The sequence below is a fragment of the Hibiscus syriacus genome, unplaced genomic scaffold (assembly GCF_006381635.1).
Source record: "Hibiscus syriacus cultivar Baekdansim isolate YM2019G1 unplaced genomic scaffold, ASM638163v2 tig00110549_pilon, whole genome shotgun sequence".
Classification (NCBI taxonomy): Eukaryota; Viridiplantae; Streptophyta; class Magnoliopsida; order Malvales; family Malvaceae; genus Hibiscus; species Hibiscus syriacus.
Window position 1 is genome coordinate 658,191 of NW_024062776.1, and position 20,098 is coordinate 678,288.

Genomic DNA, 20,098 nt, shown 5'->3' on the forward strand with positions numbered 1-20,098 from the left:
TTTAAATTAAAGTACAACAATTTACAGGATCAACATTATTTTACAAAAAAAAATTGATTATAAAGAAACTAGAAATCTAAAACAAAAGAAGAAGAAGAAGAAGAAGAAGAAAAGTTTCATAAACCTGATAATTCTTTACAGTTATGGGCATGAACAACGCCTAAAGCCCTAAATACATAATATAAACCCAACGCAAAATTGGCTTACTTTAAACACACCAAGGTCTTTTGCTAACCACGAACATAAGGTTCGAAGAGCTTGACACAAGGATTTGGATCATACTGCATGATATCAGCAGCGCGTTCAAACTCTTCTCTCAGAACTCTGATGCTGAACCTGTCCACCACACGGCCAAGGTATGCAGATCAAATGACGATCATTCCCAACTCTTCTTGTCCAATCTTTTTCTTGCTTACTGTACAAAGAAATGTCATAAATGAGATTTTAATCTACCAAAAAGAAAAGCATTATCTTATCCTATTCTTCGCACCTTCATCTATTTATTCCTCAATTAAGGCAAAACAAATGTATTTACTTTAAGTAGTCATTGGTCTTTTACAAATTGCAAGCCATTCTAAGAGTAGAAACATGTTTCTTCCAGCCCAAATATTGTAATACCGTCTCGAATTTCTAGACCTAAGAGAACCGGAACAGAAAGGCATATTGCATAAGGGGACATTCACCACAAGCTGCAAATAATACCCAAAGTGCTTCAAACTAAAACTAGATTCATGCAATTTACTTGCACTTGCATATTCAGCAATCGTCAAGAGAAATTTGTATTTCACCTGATTATGCAGCCCATGCGAACAGATATTACTGAATTTGCATAATCATGACCATATTCCCAATAGTTAAAAAATCCCCACACCAGTTGAGCAACGGTTTCCTTGTTAGGAGAGCCAAAGTTGCTAAGTTGTTCAACTTTATCAAAGTAAGCACACTCAATATTATCCACTGTAACATTGTAGGTTTTCTCCATCCCCTGAGGGAGAATAAGCAAATGCAAAAAAAAAAAAAAAAAGGTTAACCCAACAACATTCAGTCACAATATTTGACAAGTAAAAAAGAAAAAAATGCAAAGCTTCTCATTTAAAAAGAAAAGAAAAATGCAAAGCTTCTCATTAAGTGTTTCACGCAAAGGAATAAAGGTTGTGGATAGATCCAACATGAAACTAACCATATGTTAATTACGAACCATAAGATTTATTGTAAGAAACATAATCAACAATCATAAATGAATCATACAGGTAACATATGACTGCAACACTACCTAAATAATTGGAAAAAAAAACATTATTAAAAGTCCACTCATTCTGACAGAATTTTCCATTGGTTACGTTATCTAACTTGTTGTCTGCCACTCGTTCATTATATCAATAAACTGAAAGTGGTAAAGCAGAAAATAGATATCATGTTACCATTACTATTTAGGAGAATATTCACTAAAAATAAAGTAGCAAGGGTAGAACAAAATTCAAATTATTAAGTTTCATAAGTTTTTGCACCATAGAAATAACATAAAAGAGCCATATGAAATAGCAGATATAGGAAGCAAGAAGGCCTACACACCTGCAAGCATGGAAGGATGGCAGGTCTACGCTGCTGTAAGAAATGAATGCACATCAAAACATACCTGAAAAGAAAATCCTAATTAAAAACAAAACCTGAGAACAAGCAAAAATGTTTCCCTACTCTTTTCTAGATGCACAAATCCTAACCACATTGACCATCATTAGCTTGTATTTTTATCTATGCTTGAACTCCAAAGCAAGCTAAACAGCCTAACCACTAGCACCAATTGGAATATGCTGCACAAGGATTACATTTCTGATTGTTGGAATAGAGTTATAGTAGCAAATTACTTACGCATAGCTGGATAAAGTTCCTTGATAAGTTGCATTCACTCCTCTGGACTTGGCCCAATGTTTCACAACAAATGCCAACTGCCGTAATCTTGCATCTATCTTTGCATAATCACATAGAAGCTTAGTATTTACTACAGCCAAAACATTGTTTATGCATATGTCACAGGAAATTCCAGTTGCCGGATCCATAAGCTTTACTATGGGGACTCTGGCACGAGTCAATGCCTGCACAGGAGGCAAATGGTAAGTTATACTCTATTTGCTGTGTAAGTTTTAGTCTACGCTTCAAGAGCAAAGTTCTGTATACACTTCATGGAAGTAGATTCCCCATGTAGTCTTTGTTGTTGTGAAGATGAAAACAGGGACCATCTCTTCTTTGGATGCAGTTATGCAAAGAAAGTTTGGAAGGAGGTAGATAGGATATGAAGTCTTAACAGAGAGGTAATGGCATGGCAGAGTGAGCATGTGTACACTCAAAGGAAAATCTTCTCACTATTATATTGAAAATTGCTTGGAATGCTCGTACTTATTTGATTTGGAAAGAAATAAATGATAGATGGTTTCAAAAGGTAAAAAGAAGTGAAGATGATATGATAAAGGATATTAGAAATACTACACAAACAAGGTTTTTAGGTAAAAACATTAATATGAGTAGTGACATAAATTCTCAGCTTTGTATACACTGGGGGATAGTTCAATTATTGTATAGATTAAGGTTCATTAGTTTATTTGTATGATTCTTATACTATTGTACTGTAGCAGACATGCTTTCTTTGGATAATGAATATTCAGCATTTATCCATAAAAAAGTGTTGTCACTTCATGGAAGTATAGTAGCAGGAAAGGAAAACAAAAGGAAGTTTAATGAAAATATAATACAAAGATAACATGGAATTCTGAACCTATCTACACAAACTAATATAAATCAGATAATGAATCTTAAGGGTGTAAATTCAATATTTCTTAGGTGCATGTACTGATTCGAATCCGGATCAATATACTCAACTTATATTATCATCCACCTAGAAAAACAAAAAAGTAATGAAATAACCAAGTTTATTTTAAAAGAAAAAGGCCACATGTAGTGGCCATTAATAAAATAAATACGAAAACTAATCAGTTAAAGAAAGCAAAATTGGCAAATTACGATCAATAATAGAACATACCAAAAATCTCAGCAACTATTTTAAAACCAATTTTAAAAGGAAAAACACAAGGTAAGATCACACTTATAGTTGATTGCATTAAATTTTAAAGGAATTGGCAATATAAACCAACCTGCACATTCTGAAGATTATCTGACTGCAAAATAGCTGCCAACTTTAACAAGATTTCAGATTTGTTGTTAATGTTCTCGTTAAATGCAAGGCAAACATCAATATCACTTTTTGAAACCCCAAAAGAGTTGGCACATGATCCATATAGAAATAACTGTGCTTTCGGCCATTCATTGCAAACTAGTTTCTCAAGTAATGCCAATAACTGTTTCTGCTTAGTTCTTTCCTCCTCAGGTGGAATAAGCGACTCATAAATAGCAAGCAAAGGTGCATTTAGCCTGTGAATGTCACCACGACATGCAATCTGCCTTTTCACCATTCTAACTCTCTGGCCAAGTAACCTTTGGCCTCTGTTATCTAATCTTGATTCCTGATATGAAAATCACAAGTCAATACCAAATTTAAACAAGAGTCCATTTGGACACCATTTGAATTTAAAATGCAAAGCATTGGAAACTAACATTACAAACTAAAATAAGTGATCTATTAAGCATATAATACCAAAATTAATTGTGTGCCTGTTGAATCTAAATCTAGAATCCAGACCTACACGACTATGCCTTAATCGTTAAGTCTCTGATCTCTCAATGCTTCACAAACCATTGTGATAACTTCAAGGTAAAAGAAGTAATATTAGGGGGGAGTTTACCTTCTCATGACGATGCTGCTTCTTATCATCAGAGTCTTCCCCAATCAACAAAGACACAACAAGCTTTTCCCCAACCTTGTCCACTTGGCTACCACCTTCACTCTTAAACTTATCACGCTTTGACAACCCATCTCTATAACCAACCCTACACGATTCGAAAAGAGACTCTTCAATATCAGTAGCTGAAACAGACCGTAGATTACTCCCTGCCGGCGGCCCAGGGTGATCAAGCTGCCACGAAGTCCCATCTCATTCTCACTACTCAAATGACTGTATTCAGCTTTTAGTTCATCTACATTGTGCTCAACATGCTTTTTCCTTCTGAAATCCCAGCTCCCTCCTCCTCTAGGCTTCCCTGAAAACCCAGCAGGCGCCCTTATAGTTTCCCTGATGAGGGAGGCCTGTAATTTCCATCATTCTGACGTTGCTTTCCTCTTTCACCAGAATTTTGATGTTGAAAGGCGTATGGAGTCAAATTCGTATTGGTATTACGCTTCGACGCTGGTTGCTGCTCCGATAGTTCCAACTTCAATTTTTCAAGCAAATTACCATTAGGTAAACTCTCAGGCTTCTGCGGCATTTGAATATCACTAGGCAAAGAACCAAAGAGGAGCTTTTGTTCCTGATGCTTTTGCTGCAGGATCAGGTTCTGGATCACGTGACTGTTGTTATTATCCATACCTGGAAAACCTAGCCTTCTCAAGTCATCGTTCAAAGCTCCTTGATTACCGACGAATTGGTTTCCCGATGAAGACCAAGGGTTTTGGGGAAACCCTAGAAAATTAGGCGCGAAAGGCGGATGGTTTGTTTGCGGCCAGGGAGTCTGTAGATCCCGTGCATTAGATGGCCAAGATGGCGGCAAAGGGAGTGCACGCCCAACTGCTGCAACGGCCGGATCTAAGGGCAACGGCTGCTGCTGCTGCTGCCACTGTCGCGGTTGAGGAATAAGCATGGCTGTAACACTGGACATTAATGGAGATTGTTGCTGCTGTTCATTTGATTTGCGCTTTCGGAGTAAAGAAAGAAGGAATTCGCCACCGTTGGCAGAGGATGCCAGTGGCGCGTCGCTACCACCGCCGGGCATCGCAGCTAGTTTCTCCAACGCTTCAGTGGGGGAATCGATTGGCACAGGGAGACGCGAGAACCTGTCAGGTTACCTGATGAATCGGCTATAAGGTAAAACTTTGTGAGATTTTAAAATAATGGTATCTAAAATCTTAAATCAGGTAAACATACAGTTCGGTTGACGTCCGACAACCGTTGGATATTTTAGATCGAAGAATGTCGGATTGTGGTATTATGTAAAGACTTTCGGATATTGGCTTTCAGTGTTCGACTATTTGTTACCTACTACGAATCAATCCTGAGCTATCAAGCTTAGGGTACAATTCCTTTTGCTTTTCCGTAGCCACCAAGTTTGGACTACACTAATCTATTCTTACTTTTAATTTTGTTATTGAAATTTGGTGAACTAATTTTTATAATGTTTTGATATAACACATCTAGGTAAAATATTTTTAGATTAAATTAAATTTGTTGAAAGTTTTTAAAAGATTTCACAAATAATTTAAAGTCTATTAAATTTAAATTTGAGCACAAAAACAATTTTCACGTACGATGTAACGATACTGCTCTCATAGTATCAATATTATTTGAATAGTATCGATATTATTCATATGATACTGATATTAAAAGTAAGAGAAGTAATGATATTCTCTAAGTAGTATCGATACTACCAATTTGCTTAAATTCTAAAATGCAAAATAGGTAACGATACCCAAAGGGGGTACCAATACTACTTTACATAGTCGTATCGATACCGTCATGACCAACGGCTAGTAATGGCTATTTTTTATTTAAAAATATTAAAGAAAATACCAATACTCATTAAAAGAGTATTGATACTCCATGTCCTGGACAGTTCTATTTTGCATAGAAATTATCTCTAACGGCTCCAAATCATCCCAACGACTAGAAACAGTCACAAACACATTCCAACCTATAAAAACAAGTTAATGACACTTGAAGATAGATTAAAACACATATCCAAGAAATCAAACAAGAGATAAGAGTTTTTTATTCTTATTTTTATTTCTCTGGTAAATATTAGTGTTTAGTGAGCCTAATCTTTGTAAACATCTACTTTAGAGAGGTTTTATTGTTTACATTTTTTTCTTTTTGTAAAAGGAGTTTGATTCTATCTTAGTCAATTGAAAAGATAGAGAATTGTAAATGTTATCTCTTTATCATTGAAAAAGAAAGAACAAATTAGTAGATTTGTTGGAAAATTCTAAGTGAGGAGCTTAGGTAGTAGATGTAGACTTGGTTGATAAGTCGAACCAATATAAATATTTGAGCAAATTTCCTATCTTTATAGTTCTTACTCCCTAAATTTTAAATTGTCAATTCATCCCCTCTTAGCACATTTTCGGTTGTCTTTTTTAACTTCATCAATCCTAACAAAATTTAACTTTTTATTAAAATAATTATTATTTTATCAATCAATTAATTCAAGTGGTGATATCGTTTAAGTATACTTCAAATTCGAGGCTTTTATATAGGCAGAGATTTTTTCCTAGAAAACTTATCCAGCGATGTTGGGTATGCAATACATGATTAATCGGTATGAATCTAGGTATCGGAAGTACAATAAAAAAATATAATCATTATTTTAAAGAAAATTTTTGCCTACTGAATGATAAAATATGAACAATAATTTATGTGATACGTTAAAATATTAACAATTTAAGGTTTTTTTTTTTATTATTGTAATTTCTCTTAAATTATAAAATGTTCTGTTTGAATTCTTAGAGTGTTAACATGATTTACATTATCTTCCTATTAATTTAATAATAAATATTAGTTTAAATCTAATATGAATAAATTTAAATTATTAGATCAAACAGTGAATATATTTATTTGTACTAGACGAACAAATTAGATATTTGTTAATGTTTTTCAATTGTTTTAAGGGTCATTTTTGTTCCGTAATAGATCTAACTTATCATTTTCGTCTCAATTTAACCTTCAAAGTTGTTCAATTGCATTATTGTATACGATACCCTTAACTTAAAATCTTAAATTATAAACCTTAAGTTAAGGTTAAGGTACATGGTTATTGTTTAAAGGTTGTAGGGTTATAGTTTAGGACTTAGAGGTTATAGTTTAGAGTTTTAGGTTAAGGGTATATTATAATTGAATAACTTCAACGGTTAAATTGATGCGAAATACGATAGAGACGAAAATAACAAATTAAATATACTAGAAGGAAAAAGTTATCCTTATACGTTTTTAATTTTACATATAATTCAACATTTTAATTTGTGTAATAACACAATAAATAAGAAGAAGTAATCAATATAGTATTCATATGTTATAACTGAATTAAAATATTTTAAAAAGAGATAAAGTGATAAAGGAAACAGGAGAAGAGGGAATCTAAACAAGGCCAGGGCCGCATTGAGCAGATAGATGATTCAGTGTAAACAAGAGTCTTGTTCAAAACCACAAGGGTACTGGAGAATCTTTTCCTGACCAATTACACAGAAATTGGAATCTTTCCGATTCAACGGTAAGAGCGCTCAATGAGCTTTCTGCTTTTGGTTGGTTAAAGCTGAGACCATCGCATATCCCCAAAGGCAAAGCACCACAACTCATTCTCATTGTAGACACAGGCAAAGGCAAAGGCAAGAATGAACAACTTTGTTTGCAACTATTTCTACTACACAGTGAATCGAAACTCATCCGGTGATCCTCCTGGGGGATGGCGAGAACTCGAAAGGCAAATGCGGTGGCTCGGCCTTACCGGAAAGCATCTCCACAATCTCCTTCATAGTGGGCCGCTTGCTCGGTGATCTTTGGAGACAAAGCAATGCCATGGTGATGCAAAGCAATGCTTGATCCTTGTCCACTGAATGAATACATGGATCAACAAGTTCTAAAAGCCACCCACTGCAACCCACTTGCCTTGCCCAAGATATCAAATTCCTCCTCTCCAATTCACACATCGTCGAGCCCGTTACTTGGAGAGGTCTCCGCCCGGATATTATAACCAAAGCCAATACCCCAAAGCTATATACATCGCATTTTCCGAAAGTAAACCGCCGCCGCCATATTCCGGCGCGATATAACAAACTGTTCCTCTCATACTCGGTGTATTACTGATCCCACCGCTCTTTGGTACTCTGAATTCACCACTAAATCCATCTAACCACCGATCAATGCTGCCTCTCCTACTTCTTTTCCTTTTCTTTTCTACCGTTTCTTCATCTCTTTCCCACCACGATTCTCCTCCATTGTTACTTGAACTAGGCCCTCTTTTCTTCTTCTTCTTCTTTGTTAGTTCTTCACAAAATTCTTCTTTCCACCATTCTCTCGGCTTCCTGTTCCTCTGCTTCTTGATGCCAACACTGGAACTCGATACCTTGTTATCATTAATATTATCAACCTCCATGATTTCTGGGCTTTTCCTTTTGAATCTCATTTCCCACCCATTCCATCACATAGTCTTTAATTCACGGATTCAGACCCACCTCCATGATTTTGGTTCCACCACCAATCTCTTCTCGAGCCACCCTTTTTATCAAACAACCCTTCAGATACAACACTCCCTTTTCCGGTGACAGTCCCGGCGACGCCTCCGGTGATCTATCAGCGACCGTCGAACTCGCCCCTTCTTCGAACCCGGTCAAACCGCTCTCTGTTCTTCTAAAATCGATCCGTTTCATCTTTTTTCTTCAAAATGTCATCTTCTTCAAGCCCTTCAATCAGAACCTCAGTTTTCAAAGCAAGCCCGAAATCACCAATCTTGGCCTTAAATTCTCCATCCAAGAGGATGTTGCTTGGCTTAATATCACCATGAATGACCGGAGGATTACAAAAATGGTGAAGATATTCAAGCCCTTTAGCTACATCGCATAAAACACGATATCTTCTGCTCCAGCTCATTAATTCTTCACATTTTTTATCCAACAGCGCGTCTTGGACGCTGCCTTCCATTAATTCGTAAACCAAAACGAACCTCCTCTTTCCCGAATCTGAAGAGAAACGAGGAGAGGGACAATGTGGGGAGAAACCAAGGCGCGTGATAGAGAGAGTTCGTTGTGGAACTCACGCTCTCCGTGCAATGAATCCGCTGACTTCATGACTTTGATTGCAAGTTGTTGAGGCAAAGAAGGAAGACTTCCTTTGTAAACAGCCAAAACCGCCATGTCCTAAGCGGTTGGAAGCGGAGAATGAGGAGGTGGCGCGGCGGATAAGGGAGTACGAAAAGCGATGGCATTGACGGTGGCTTGGAGAGTCCGATGGAGCAGTACGGTTGCGAGAGAGCTTCCGGTAGATGAAGTGGTTAATAGGGTTAAAAGGATTATGTTATAGTTATGGTTCCTGCAAGTAGTGGGGGAAGGGGTGGTAGGAGTTTATGTGGCGGTGGTGCTTCAACGACGTATCCTCCCCAATCTCCGGCGGTGAAGACCGTGACGGCATATTCTGAATAAAGAGATCAAAGCACAAGTTTGAATTTCATTGCTTTCACATAATATAGTAGTTTCGAATTTTTCGCTTAAAGGATAAAGAGTTTTTGGGTGACCGTAAACCGTGACCGAGGAGAGAGTCCTTTTATGATGCAGATGGTAATGTTGACGTGTCAACTAGTGTTGTTGGAGTGTCACGAACTTAATCGTGACAGTTGAGTTCGGTTTTATTTTATTTTATTTCTAGTTGAAGAATTTGAACAACACGCGCTTGTGAAGATGAACATGGGACGACTGAGGTTTCACGTGAGATCGAGATCTACATTAACTATAAAACTAGTTCTTTGTCTCCTGTTGCTCTCTGAGCCACTGATGGCTGCTGGTGCCCGCCTCCTGGCTGGTTAAGGAACTGAGGAAAGGGAAACTCGCTTTGCGAGTCGCGTGAGTTGAATGGAGTCTTGTGCCTTGTTTGTCTTGCTCGTATTTGTTTATTTTTCTTCTGATTTTAACTTGTATTTTTTAAATCATTATCCGAATCCGAATGATTCCCATGGCTTATATATGTTTGACCCATAGTATTAGATTATGGTTACCTTGGTTGGTTGTATATACAGTTACGGTATTGTAGTTGTGTATGTTACAAATACAATACTTTAAGGGTTGGAATGGACTGAGGTCTGTGAGTCCCACTTGCCAATAGCCATTGTTCTGTTTTTTTATGCACACATGTTGTTGTTCGCTTCTTAAAGCCAAAGTCTTACAGCCCACGCTTGCCGGGGTTGTCACTGCTGACCCCGTGAGTGAATGTGAATGTGACGATGATGATGAAACAATGTGCTTGCTTTTAATTAAATACTTTTTTTGGTCTAACCCAGAACAACAAATTATTAATAAAGTTCGGGAAACAAAACTGAGTAGAATGCGATATATACAATAAAATAATGTATTAATAATTTTTTCTTAAAAAAGTAAACAGTGTTGGAGAATGAAACAAGATTTTCACATGCACAATCCAATTCCAGACAACGAGCAATAACAATGAAGAAGCATTTGAATTACTTACTTGCAGTAAACTGAACCTGGGCAGCTTTAAGTACACACATGTTCTTTCTGGTACTGGAATTTAAAGGGAAGGGGGAGGGGGGGCTTTGATCCACCATATGCTTGGATGATGCTAGTCACCTCTTCTACTAGATTGCCGTTAATGTCCTGCCCATGAACTTCCCACTGCCAACACTCCCCATGATCCCACCACCACTACCGGCCGCTGTTGCATCGACTGCAGCCGTTGTGCTTTGGATAACTCCGGCTTTTCAATTCCTTTCTAGCTTCTAGGATCCTCTTCTCTTCTTCCACCGCATTCGCTTGTTCCTCCATGTTAAACAGAAAGTATGAAACAGATACGATAATCAGAACAGTTAAACAACATCAAGGCAAGAATAATACTCTATTCTTCCACAAAGCATGTATAAGAATCGTCTATATACTTCAGTAAAAACTGCTATAAATAACCACTTCTCTTTCAGAAATTTATGAAATTGTGCTCCAGATTCTAGACAATCTTACAACAAAAGCAAGCTGCATGTATCGTCTATTGCGCAATTAATGTTTTTATGGAACATCCTGGAAAGTTTGTTCAACCAAAACATCTATACAAACCCCTGTAAGGTTGCAGCCCTTTAGAAATTACTGAATGGTACCTCAGAAATACAGGCATCTCCTCAGTAAGTTGGAAAATGACTCGAACCACGGAGAAAATTTGATATCCTTCAACTGCATCATAGAGCATAACACTAATAGTAGCCAAAAAAAGATCACATCTCATAAGATTTTCAAACTATGAAGATCGAAAAAGTAACATGGTATGCAACACTGTTCAAAATATATGATACTAGAATATCATGTGTATAAGTTTGAAGGTTGTTAATGCCCCAACCTGAATTGGTATTGCAACAACAGGGTATCAACATCTATAACTATATTTGGATCCCCACCCTATCGAAGATCAATATCCACCGTAATATGGCCTTTCTTAAGACTCTGAACGATACCTAAATTTTCGTAAGTAACCATGCAGTAGAAATGCTGAAAAAGTGGGCATATAGATATTTGGTACATTTACATGACATGTATAAACAAATAAACTACATGAAATCTTAATAACAAAAACATTTTTCTATTCCTAATACATGAAGATGTATCTAGTCTTTGAACATGCATATTTAGATAGTAGATGGTAAACATGATGGATAACAAATCAAAGAGACGATGCATTCGAAAGTTTAAAGATGACCAAGTCAAAAGATCTAAATTACTACCGAAAAGTTCAGTTCCCATGAAGACTAAATAAAATGTAACCCATTACCTAAATGAAAAGGCAGGGGCAATACGTTCTCCCGCATTTTTTGCATCAACCACTCTTAACATAGAATGAATTTTGACACGATTAAATGAGAATTTGTCGGTATTAAGCATAGAAGAAGATATTGTAAACAACACCTCAGAATGCTCACTTAGTTTCTAAGTACTGCCTAACCACATATAATCATCATATTCTAAATGAAAATGGGAAACAATAATTCCTTCTCCTTGAGGATGCTTCTGCTGAGAGAGTTCCTTCAAGCAATACTCAGAAATCAGAGTTCCACTCAGCAGCCAATTCTATCAACTGATAACAAATGAAGGCTGTTAATGAGTTGATCCCTTTACCGAGCAATAAAGCTATTGCTTATACTTGGTTCAAAACACAACACCTTCTGGCCAGGTCAAAATATATTCGTTGGATTCAGATCAATTACAGCACAACCGTCTCAATGCTCTGCACAAATGTTTAAAATCTTTTGCATTAATTCCTATGATCCGAAGTCCTATAATAAAAACTTTTCAAGTCCATTGTCTAGAATAGAAAAAATTGACCAAGTATAAGACTCCTATAAATGGTTTTTCTGGTCAAGACCGCTGAAAACCTATACTTTTACCAAAGCCTTTACAATGCAATCACAAACTGAGGCACCTCAGATCATCAATTCCAAACCCATATATGCATTTCCGTTGCTTCTTCCATTTCTTTCACTAAAGAATTAAAAAAAAATCAATGAAACTATGTCTTCTATATTAGCTTCCTAATTATGATTCAGAACTTGGTAAAGCTCCATCTCATGCTTAAATCACAGCCTACTACAGCATCGACTCTTCCTGGCGTAGTCGATCGAGTCTCTTCTTGGTGCGAATGCCGATAAAAATCGTAGCCCCCACCGATGCACAGAATCCGACGACGTTGAATATGATCTGTTTGGTAGTAAGACTCCTTTTGTCCTGCGTCGCCTCTGCAAATGATCGTATCAAAATCCCACTGCAAAACAAAGAGAAAAATAATGAATCAGTTGTTGGTTTACACAAAACTCCATCTGGTTTTATAGTTTAGTAAATGACGTGGCATGTGTGGTAACCTGTAGAGTGCAATAAAAACTTCAGGCAACATCCCCACCCATGTCCCCAACAAGTAAGGAGTGTAACGGACATTGGTGGCCCAAGCGGCGTAGTTAAACATAATGTAGGGCAATGGACTGATCCTAATCAACGTAACAGTCCGGAACTGATGAAACCAGCCCCCTTCTCCTGCCAGTCTCAGTATTGAAGCTTCCTTTGGATATTTCTCTAACAACCGCTACGTTATACCAACCCAAAACCAAAACAAAAATGTTAGATACTACTGATTATTGTTGTTGAAACCATGAAACGAAAAAGAGATAGCTAGTGTTTCAAAACAAACTTGAATCTCGGCGTGAAAGACAGAACCAACAAAGTAAGGTAAGGATACACCGACAGAAACCCCGGCCATGACCAGTAGCATTCCTTTTACATATCCGTAAGCCATTCCAGCCATCCACATTGATGGTGTAGGTTTGTTTTTTGGCAAGTTCCACATTGGTTGTGTATAAGGAGGAGGAGAAATTCTTTTGTTATAAATAAAGTCATATTCCTCCTTAGTTTAGCATCCCACAAATATAAGCCTTCTTCTATATTAAAGGTTATTTGTACTCTTTCTCTCTTTGTAATATTTCCTCTATTAGTGAAATATTATTTTAGTAGTGTTCGAGGAGGTAGGCATAATTTTGGCCTAACCTCGTTAAATTTTGGTGTTCTCTTTATGTCTATTTAATAGCTATGTCCGGGTATAGTTGTTGTTAATTATTGTCCTATTAAAATTACTTGTCTTGGTAGTTCTGTCTAAGGAAAGTGGGTTTTAAGAGGGACCATTATGACCCCTCCTCTTTCCTGGGATTCTACCTTGGGGTGTTTTTTAGTACAATCGTTTTCACACTAGTCACCTAGATAATAGTTTTCAAGGTGAATTTGTTATTATTGGTGGAAATTAACCCGAATTCCACAACAATTGGTATCACCACTCTTGGTTTATTTTAGTATGCTCTGTGGTTGCGGCTTAGGCTGATCTTCCACATCAGAAAAAATTTCCTTAGGGTAATTGACATTCCGCATTGACAGCTATTAAATAGAATTTGTAGCAGGGTAATTGACATTTCGCATTGACAGCTATTAAATAGAATTTGTAGCAAAAATGGCAGACGACACAAAAACATCCGCAAGAAATGTTGTGACAAATGTTAGATTTGCAGTGGAGATTTTTGATAGCACCGGTTATTTCGGCATGTGGCAAAGTGAGGTTTTAGATGCCCTATTTCTGCAGGGTCTAGACATTGCTATTGAAGGAGAGAAACCAGATGATGTTGAGGAGAAAGAATGGAAGAGGATCAATAGATTGACATGTGGTACTATTCGATCGTGTCTTTCTAGAGAGCAGAAGTATGCATTTTCTAAGGAACTTCTGCAAGTAAATTGTGGAAGGCACTGGAGGAGAAATTTTTGAAGAAAAGCGGTCAAAACAATCTCTACATGAAAAAGAGATTGTTCCGCTTCAACTATGTACCAGGTACCACTATGAATGATCACATTACTAGCTTTAATCTGCTGGTGACTAATCTGATGAATATGGACGTGACTTTTGAAGATGAAAATTTGGCTTTGATGTTGATGGGATCACTTCCTGATGAGTTTGAGTATCTTGAAACTACTCTACTTCATGGGAAGGTTGATGTGTCTCTCAGTGAAGTAACTGCTGCCTTGTTTAGTTATAAATTGAGAAAGAAAGACAAACAAGAAACACAAGTGTCGAAGAAGAAGCTCTTGTTGTTAGAGGCCATCGAAGTCAAAATAAGGAAGGAGAGGGAGATCGAAGTCAAGTCCAGCTTGAACAAAGATGAATGTGTCTTTTGTCGAGAAAAAGGGCACTGGAAGAAAGAAGTCTCAAGCTAAAGAATAAGGTAAACCTGAAAGGGGAAAGGCCGTCTCAGAATCAATGTGGTCGAGTATATGATGATACAGATTCAGATTTCGCATTCGCTGCTACGCCATCAACCAGCTGTTCCAGTTCATGGCTGTTAGATTCAGCTTGTAGCCACCATATGACTCCCAATAGAGAATGGTTCTTTGATTTTAAAGAACTAAAAGGTGAAATTGTCTACACAATAAATAATTCCCCTCTTGACACACTTGGGATTGGTTCAATTCGCTTGAGGAATCAGGATGGATTAATCAGAACCTTTATAGGTGTCCATTATGTACCAGATTTAATGAGAAATCTCATCTCTGTGGGAACCTTAGAGTCAAAAGGTTTAGAAGTGAGAGCAAAAGATGAGATTATGAGGATTATCTCTGGTTCACTGGTGATAATGAAGGGAATCCGAAAAGAAAAATGTGTTTATTTTCTGGTAGTAATTGTTGGGACAACAACATGGCTTCTACTGAAGAACAGGAATCAGAAGCAACCAGGTATGGCATATGCGCTTGGGGCATGTTGGTGAAAAATCCTTGAAATTGCTGATAGATCAAGGATTATTGAAGGGGTGGGCTTGCAAATTAGCTTTGTGAGCATGCATCAAAGGGAAGAAGACGAGGGTGAAATTTAGAAAAACAATTCATGATACTAAGATATTTGGATTATGTTCATTCAGATGTATGAGGGTCTTCTAAGACAACTTCATTGGGAGGAACACTATTATGTCACCTTTGTTGATGATTTTTCCCGAGAGTTTGGGTGTATACAATGAAGACAAAGGATGAGGTGCTAGGATTTCCTTAAATGGAAAAGATGGTGGAGACTCAAACAGGTATAAAAATCAAACGTCTCCGTACAGACAATGGTGGAGAGTACAAAAATGATCAATTTCTGAAAGTCTGTGAAGAAGAAGGTATTGTCAGGCACTTCACTGTCAGAAGTACACCACAACAGAATGGGTGCAGAGCGTATGAACCGACATTAGTGGAGAAGGTTCGGTGTATGTTGTCTAATGCTGGGTTAGGCAAAGAATTTTGGGCTGAGGCTTTGGTCTATGCTGTCATCTTGTCAACCGCTTACCATCGACTGCTATTGGTGGTAAAACACTATTAGAGAAATGGTTGGAGAACCTGCTACAGATTATGATTCCTTACATGTGTTTGGTTCCAGTGCATACTACCATGTTAGGAGTCAAAGCTGGATCCAAGAGCAAAGAAAATAATCTTTAGCAGGGATGTTACCTTTGATGAATCTACCATGTTGAGAAAGGTGACTTCAGAAAAATTGGAGCAACAGATGGAACTCCCAAACAGGTGGAGTTTGAAGGAAGCAAGAATTGACCCAACAGTAAAGAAATGTTGTTGACTATCCTATGGTAGAAGAAGAGTCAGATGAAGAAGAGGTTCAGACCCAAGAACCCCACAGCAACATGAATCAATTGCACTCAGAAAGGAAAGATGACCATTAGACAACCTACTCGTTATGCTGATATGGTCTCTTTTGCATCACCAATTGCAATTGATGACGTTCCTGCCACTTTTAATGAAGCAGTCCAAAGTTCAGAACATAAAAAGTGGAGGATCGCCATGAATGAAGAATGCAATCCCTTCAAAAGAATTAGATGTGGACTAGCTAGTATTCCGAAGGGAAAGAAGACAATTGGGTGCAAGTGGGTATATGCAAAGAAAGATGGATTTCCTGACAAGAATAACATCCGCTACAAGCAAGATTGGTGGCTAAAGGCTACGCTCAAACGGAGGGAGTTGATTATAATGAAGTATTTTCTCCAGTTATAAACATTCCTCCATCAAAATTGTTGGCTTTGGTAGCACAGTTGGATTTGGAACTAGTTCAGATGGATGTAAAAACTGCATTTTTAAATGGAGACTTGGATGAGAAAATCTACATGACTCAGCCAGATGGATTCAAAATTGCTGAAAAAGAAGAGATGGTGTGCAAATTAGAAAAATCGTTGTATGGATTGAAGCAATCTCCAAGGCAGTGGTACAATCAATTTGACAAGTTTATGATAGGGCAAGTACACAGAAGCAATATGATCATTGTGTGTATTTACGTGAGCTAGAAGACGGATCATATATATATCTCCTTCTTATGTTGATGATATATGATAGCTTCCAAGTCAGACAGACAGAAATTGCGAAACTAAAGACTCAATTGAACAGGGAGTTTGAGATGAAGGATCTTGGTGAAGGAAGAAGATTCTAGACATGGAAATATCAAGGGATAAGAAATTGGGGAGGCTTTGTTTATCTCAGAAAGAATATCTGAGGAAGGTACTAAAACATTTTGGCATGAATGAGAAGTCAAAACCAGTTAGTACATATCTTGCTCCATTTCAAGCTCGGTGCATCCATGTCACCTAAGGATGATGCAGAACGGGAATATATGTCAAAGGTTCCGTATGCAAGTGCTGTTGGTAGCTTGATGTATGAAATGGGTGTATGAGACCTGATATTTCATAGGCAGTTGGGGTTGTGAACAGTATAGCATGATCCTGGAAAGGAGCATTGACAAGCTGTGAATGGATTTCTGCGGTATATTCTGAACACCGTAGATGTTGGTTTGGTCTTCAGCAGGACAAACAAGATGGTCATTATGTTGGGTATGTGATTCAGACTATGCAGGTGATTGGACAAGCGTCGATCAACTATTGGTTATGTGTTTACATTTGCAAAGGCACCAGTCAGTTGGAAGTCCACCTTACAGTCAACAGTGGCTTTGTCTACTACAAAGGCAGAGTATATGGCATTACAGAGGCTGTGAAGGGGCAATTTGGCTTTAAGGGTTGCTTGGTGAATTGGGAATGGAACAGAAGCACATCAAAGTGCATTGTGACAGTCAGAGTGCTATTCATTTAGCAAAGAACCAGGTTTACCATGCAAGGACAAAGCACATCGATGTTCGATATCACTTTGTACGAGAGATTCTAGAAGAAGGTGGAGCATAATCCAGAAGATTCGGACCACTGAATCATGTTGATATGTTGACAAAAGTGGTAATTGCGGTCAAGTTTAAACATTGTTTAGACTTGGTCAATATGTTACAAATTGAAAGATGAATTTGCACACACTACTGAAGATTGGATTTTTGAGAGATGTGTGTGGAATTTGCCAAGGTGGAGATTTGTTGGTTTTTTGGCAAAGTCCCACATTGGTTGTGTATAAGAGGAGGGGAAATTCTTTTGTTATAAATAAAGTCATACTCCTCCTTAGTTTAGCATCCCAAATATAAGCCTTCTTCTATATTAAAGGCTATTTGTACTCTTTCTCTCTTGTAATATTTCCTCTATTAGTGAAATATTTTAGTAGTGTCGAGGAGGCATGCATAATTTTGTCCTATCCTCGTTAAATTTTGGTGTTCTCTTTATGTATATTTAATAGCTATTGTCGGGGTATAGTGTGTTAATTATTGTCCTATTAAAATTACTTGTCTTGGTAGTTCTGGTCTAAGGAAAGTGAGTTTTAAGGGACCATTGTGACCCCTCCTCTTTCCTGGGAATCTACCTTGGGGTGATTTTAATACAATCGTTTTCACACTAGTCACTTAGGTAATAGTTTTCAAGGTGAATTTGTTATTATTGGTGAAAATTAACCGAATTCCCACAACAGTATAGATGGAAAACATATGGTTGGAAATATTCTTTAGCTCATGTCCATCTTGCGAGACCCTAAAATTATCAAAGTACGTCTCATCATCTTAAAAGATCATTCTTCAGCAAAATAACATCAACAGCAATCAACTCTAATATTTCTCTGGGTTCAAATCATAGCTCTACTATCCATTGAAAATAATTAAACATGTCATGATTTATGAATATTAAAAAAAAGAGAAAAAAATGAGATTGCTGGTTACCTTTTCAACACAAAGGGTCAATCCATTTAATTGCAACTATGACCACAATGACCGAAGAGATGCCAACTGCGATCAACTTGAGTAGCCGATTCCATGATTTCTCGTTGGTAGGGATTTGAGGTAAGGGTTCTTCCTGAAAAGGTAACTCAACTTGGGAATCGCAAGAATTTTCTTTCACCCTGTTCTTGTTCTTGTTTGAGTTGTTCTGCTCCTGTTTCGTATTCTTTTATTCTCACATACGCCACATTATTAATTTCCATTGAACGTCGAGATTCATGATCAGTGGTCTTGCTGCTTTAGATTCATAACAATAAGAAATTGTTGCAAACAATTTTGATCCCTTTATCACCTATCGAAGAACAAGAGCAGAAAACGACTTTGATCCTTTGTGTATTATATATGAAACGAAACCATTAGTTATGAAAGAATTACAGTGGTTGGGGAGAGAGAAGGTTTTTTTTGCAACGTACATAATGCAAAAAAAAAAAAAACGGTTTTCTACAGATAATCGGCCATAATTCTCTGGAATCTATCAAGTTTGTGGTCTGTTGAAACTGACTTCGGCTACCAAAATTAACCTTTAAACTTTAAGATGTTCATTAATCAGGAACAATTATGGACCATAGGCAGAGAAAAGACATGGACCGATTATAATGGGAACGGTGCCACTAAGGCAGGCTCCAATTGCTTCAGCTCAGTGGATTAGTATTTCTAGTGGTAAAGCCATTGGCTAAAAACACAGGAGGGGAATTACTAGTGCCAATCATTTTATTAAAGGTGGCTTTGGTTTGACATAGATGGGTGTGGATACAGCACCTGTTCACCAAGGAGATATCATTGGAACTGAGTGTGTTGCTTAGGAATCAAGGTCAAACATAATTTTGAGTTGAACAGGTCCGGAACTAGGCAAGGATACAATGAAGTTCGATTGTGAAACAGATGCAAATGAATGCAACAGACAGATTCCCAGATACTTGCATTGCATGCATTCTGGGCCGAATAAACAAATTTCGTATTCCTCCACTACTCTTCCCAGTTTCCACTTCATACGCATTCACTAATTAAACTATCTTGGCTTAATAGGGTTTTAAAACAGCCATGTGTGGCAGGCTGAATCTATGAATTGGGCTCTCTAACTTCATTTTGTGCTCAGCCTTACTGGGAATAAGAGAACAAGAGACGAGGGTTCTTTCCATCTCTTGCTACAAAACTATTGATTCCACAGTGTAATGATTGAAATACAGAAAAATGATAAGTGTATTTAATAGTGGGGAGTCAGAGATTGTTCATAGATTTCTGCTTTGAAAATTAGGGATGGCGATTTGGACCACATGGTTGAGGCCTTGACGGAGGGGAAAGAAGCTAAATGCTCTACCAGAGCTCGTCAGTGGTGCACGTGAACCTATCATACAACGTGGCTCTCTAGTCACTAAGACCATCAAATCAAAGCAAGAAAAAAGAAGAAAGAACATAAAATAAAAACATTGATATTGTTGGTTTGAGTGTTAAGGAGTGGACCTTTAAGTAAGACTGCTATTTGAGTACTTTGTCTTAGTAACTAATACAATAATGAATGAAGCCTAGACTAGGGTAGTATTTTGGTT

The 20,098-nt window shown here is 37.4% G+C and overlaps 1 protein-coding gene and 2 pseudogenes across 1 annotated transcript; all 3 read right to left on the reverse strand.

Moving 5' to 3' along the window:
- Positions 1-109: 109 nt before the first annotated feature.
- Positions 110-4,988, reverse strand: LOC120131208 (annotated as a pseudogene).
- Positions 4,989-7,534: 2,546 nt separating this feature from the next.
- LOC120131154 lies at positions 7,535-9,137 on the reverse strand (annotated as a pseudogene).
- A 3,240-nt stretch (positions 9,138-12,377) lies between these two features.
- LOC120131210 (transmembrane protein 64-like) lies at positions 12,378-13,162 on the reverse strand. Its single transcript, XM_039148259.1, has 3 exons — positions 13,038-13,162; positions 12,715-12,932; positions 12,378-12,617 (listed from the first exon to the last, which is right to left on the reverse strand). Exons 1-3 carry the CDS (start codon positions 13,155-13,157, stop codon positions 12,443-12,445), a joined length of 513 nt encoding a protein of 170 aa, XP_039004190.1. The 5' UTR covers positions 13,158-13,162; the 3' UTR covers positions 12,378-12,442.
- Positions 13,163-20,098: the final 6,936 nt, after the last annotated feature.

Coding starts and splice junctions, on each gene's coding strand:
- LOC120131210 (XM_039148259.1), bottom strand. CDS start 13,157: ATGTGGATGGCTGGAATGGCTTACGGATATGTAAAAGGAATGCTACTG. Junction 12,933..13,037: donor TCTTTCACGCCGAGATTCAA/GTTTGTTTTGAA, acceptor GGTATAACGTAG/CGGTTGTTAGAGAAATATCC. Junction 12,618..12,714: donor GTTTTTATTGCACTCTACAG/GTTACCACACAT, acceptor TTTGTTTTGCAG/TGGGATTTTGATACGATCAT.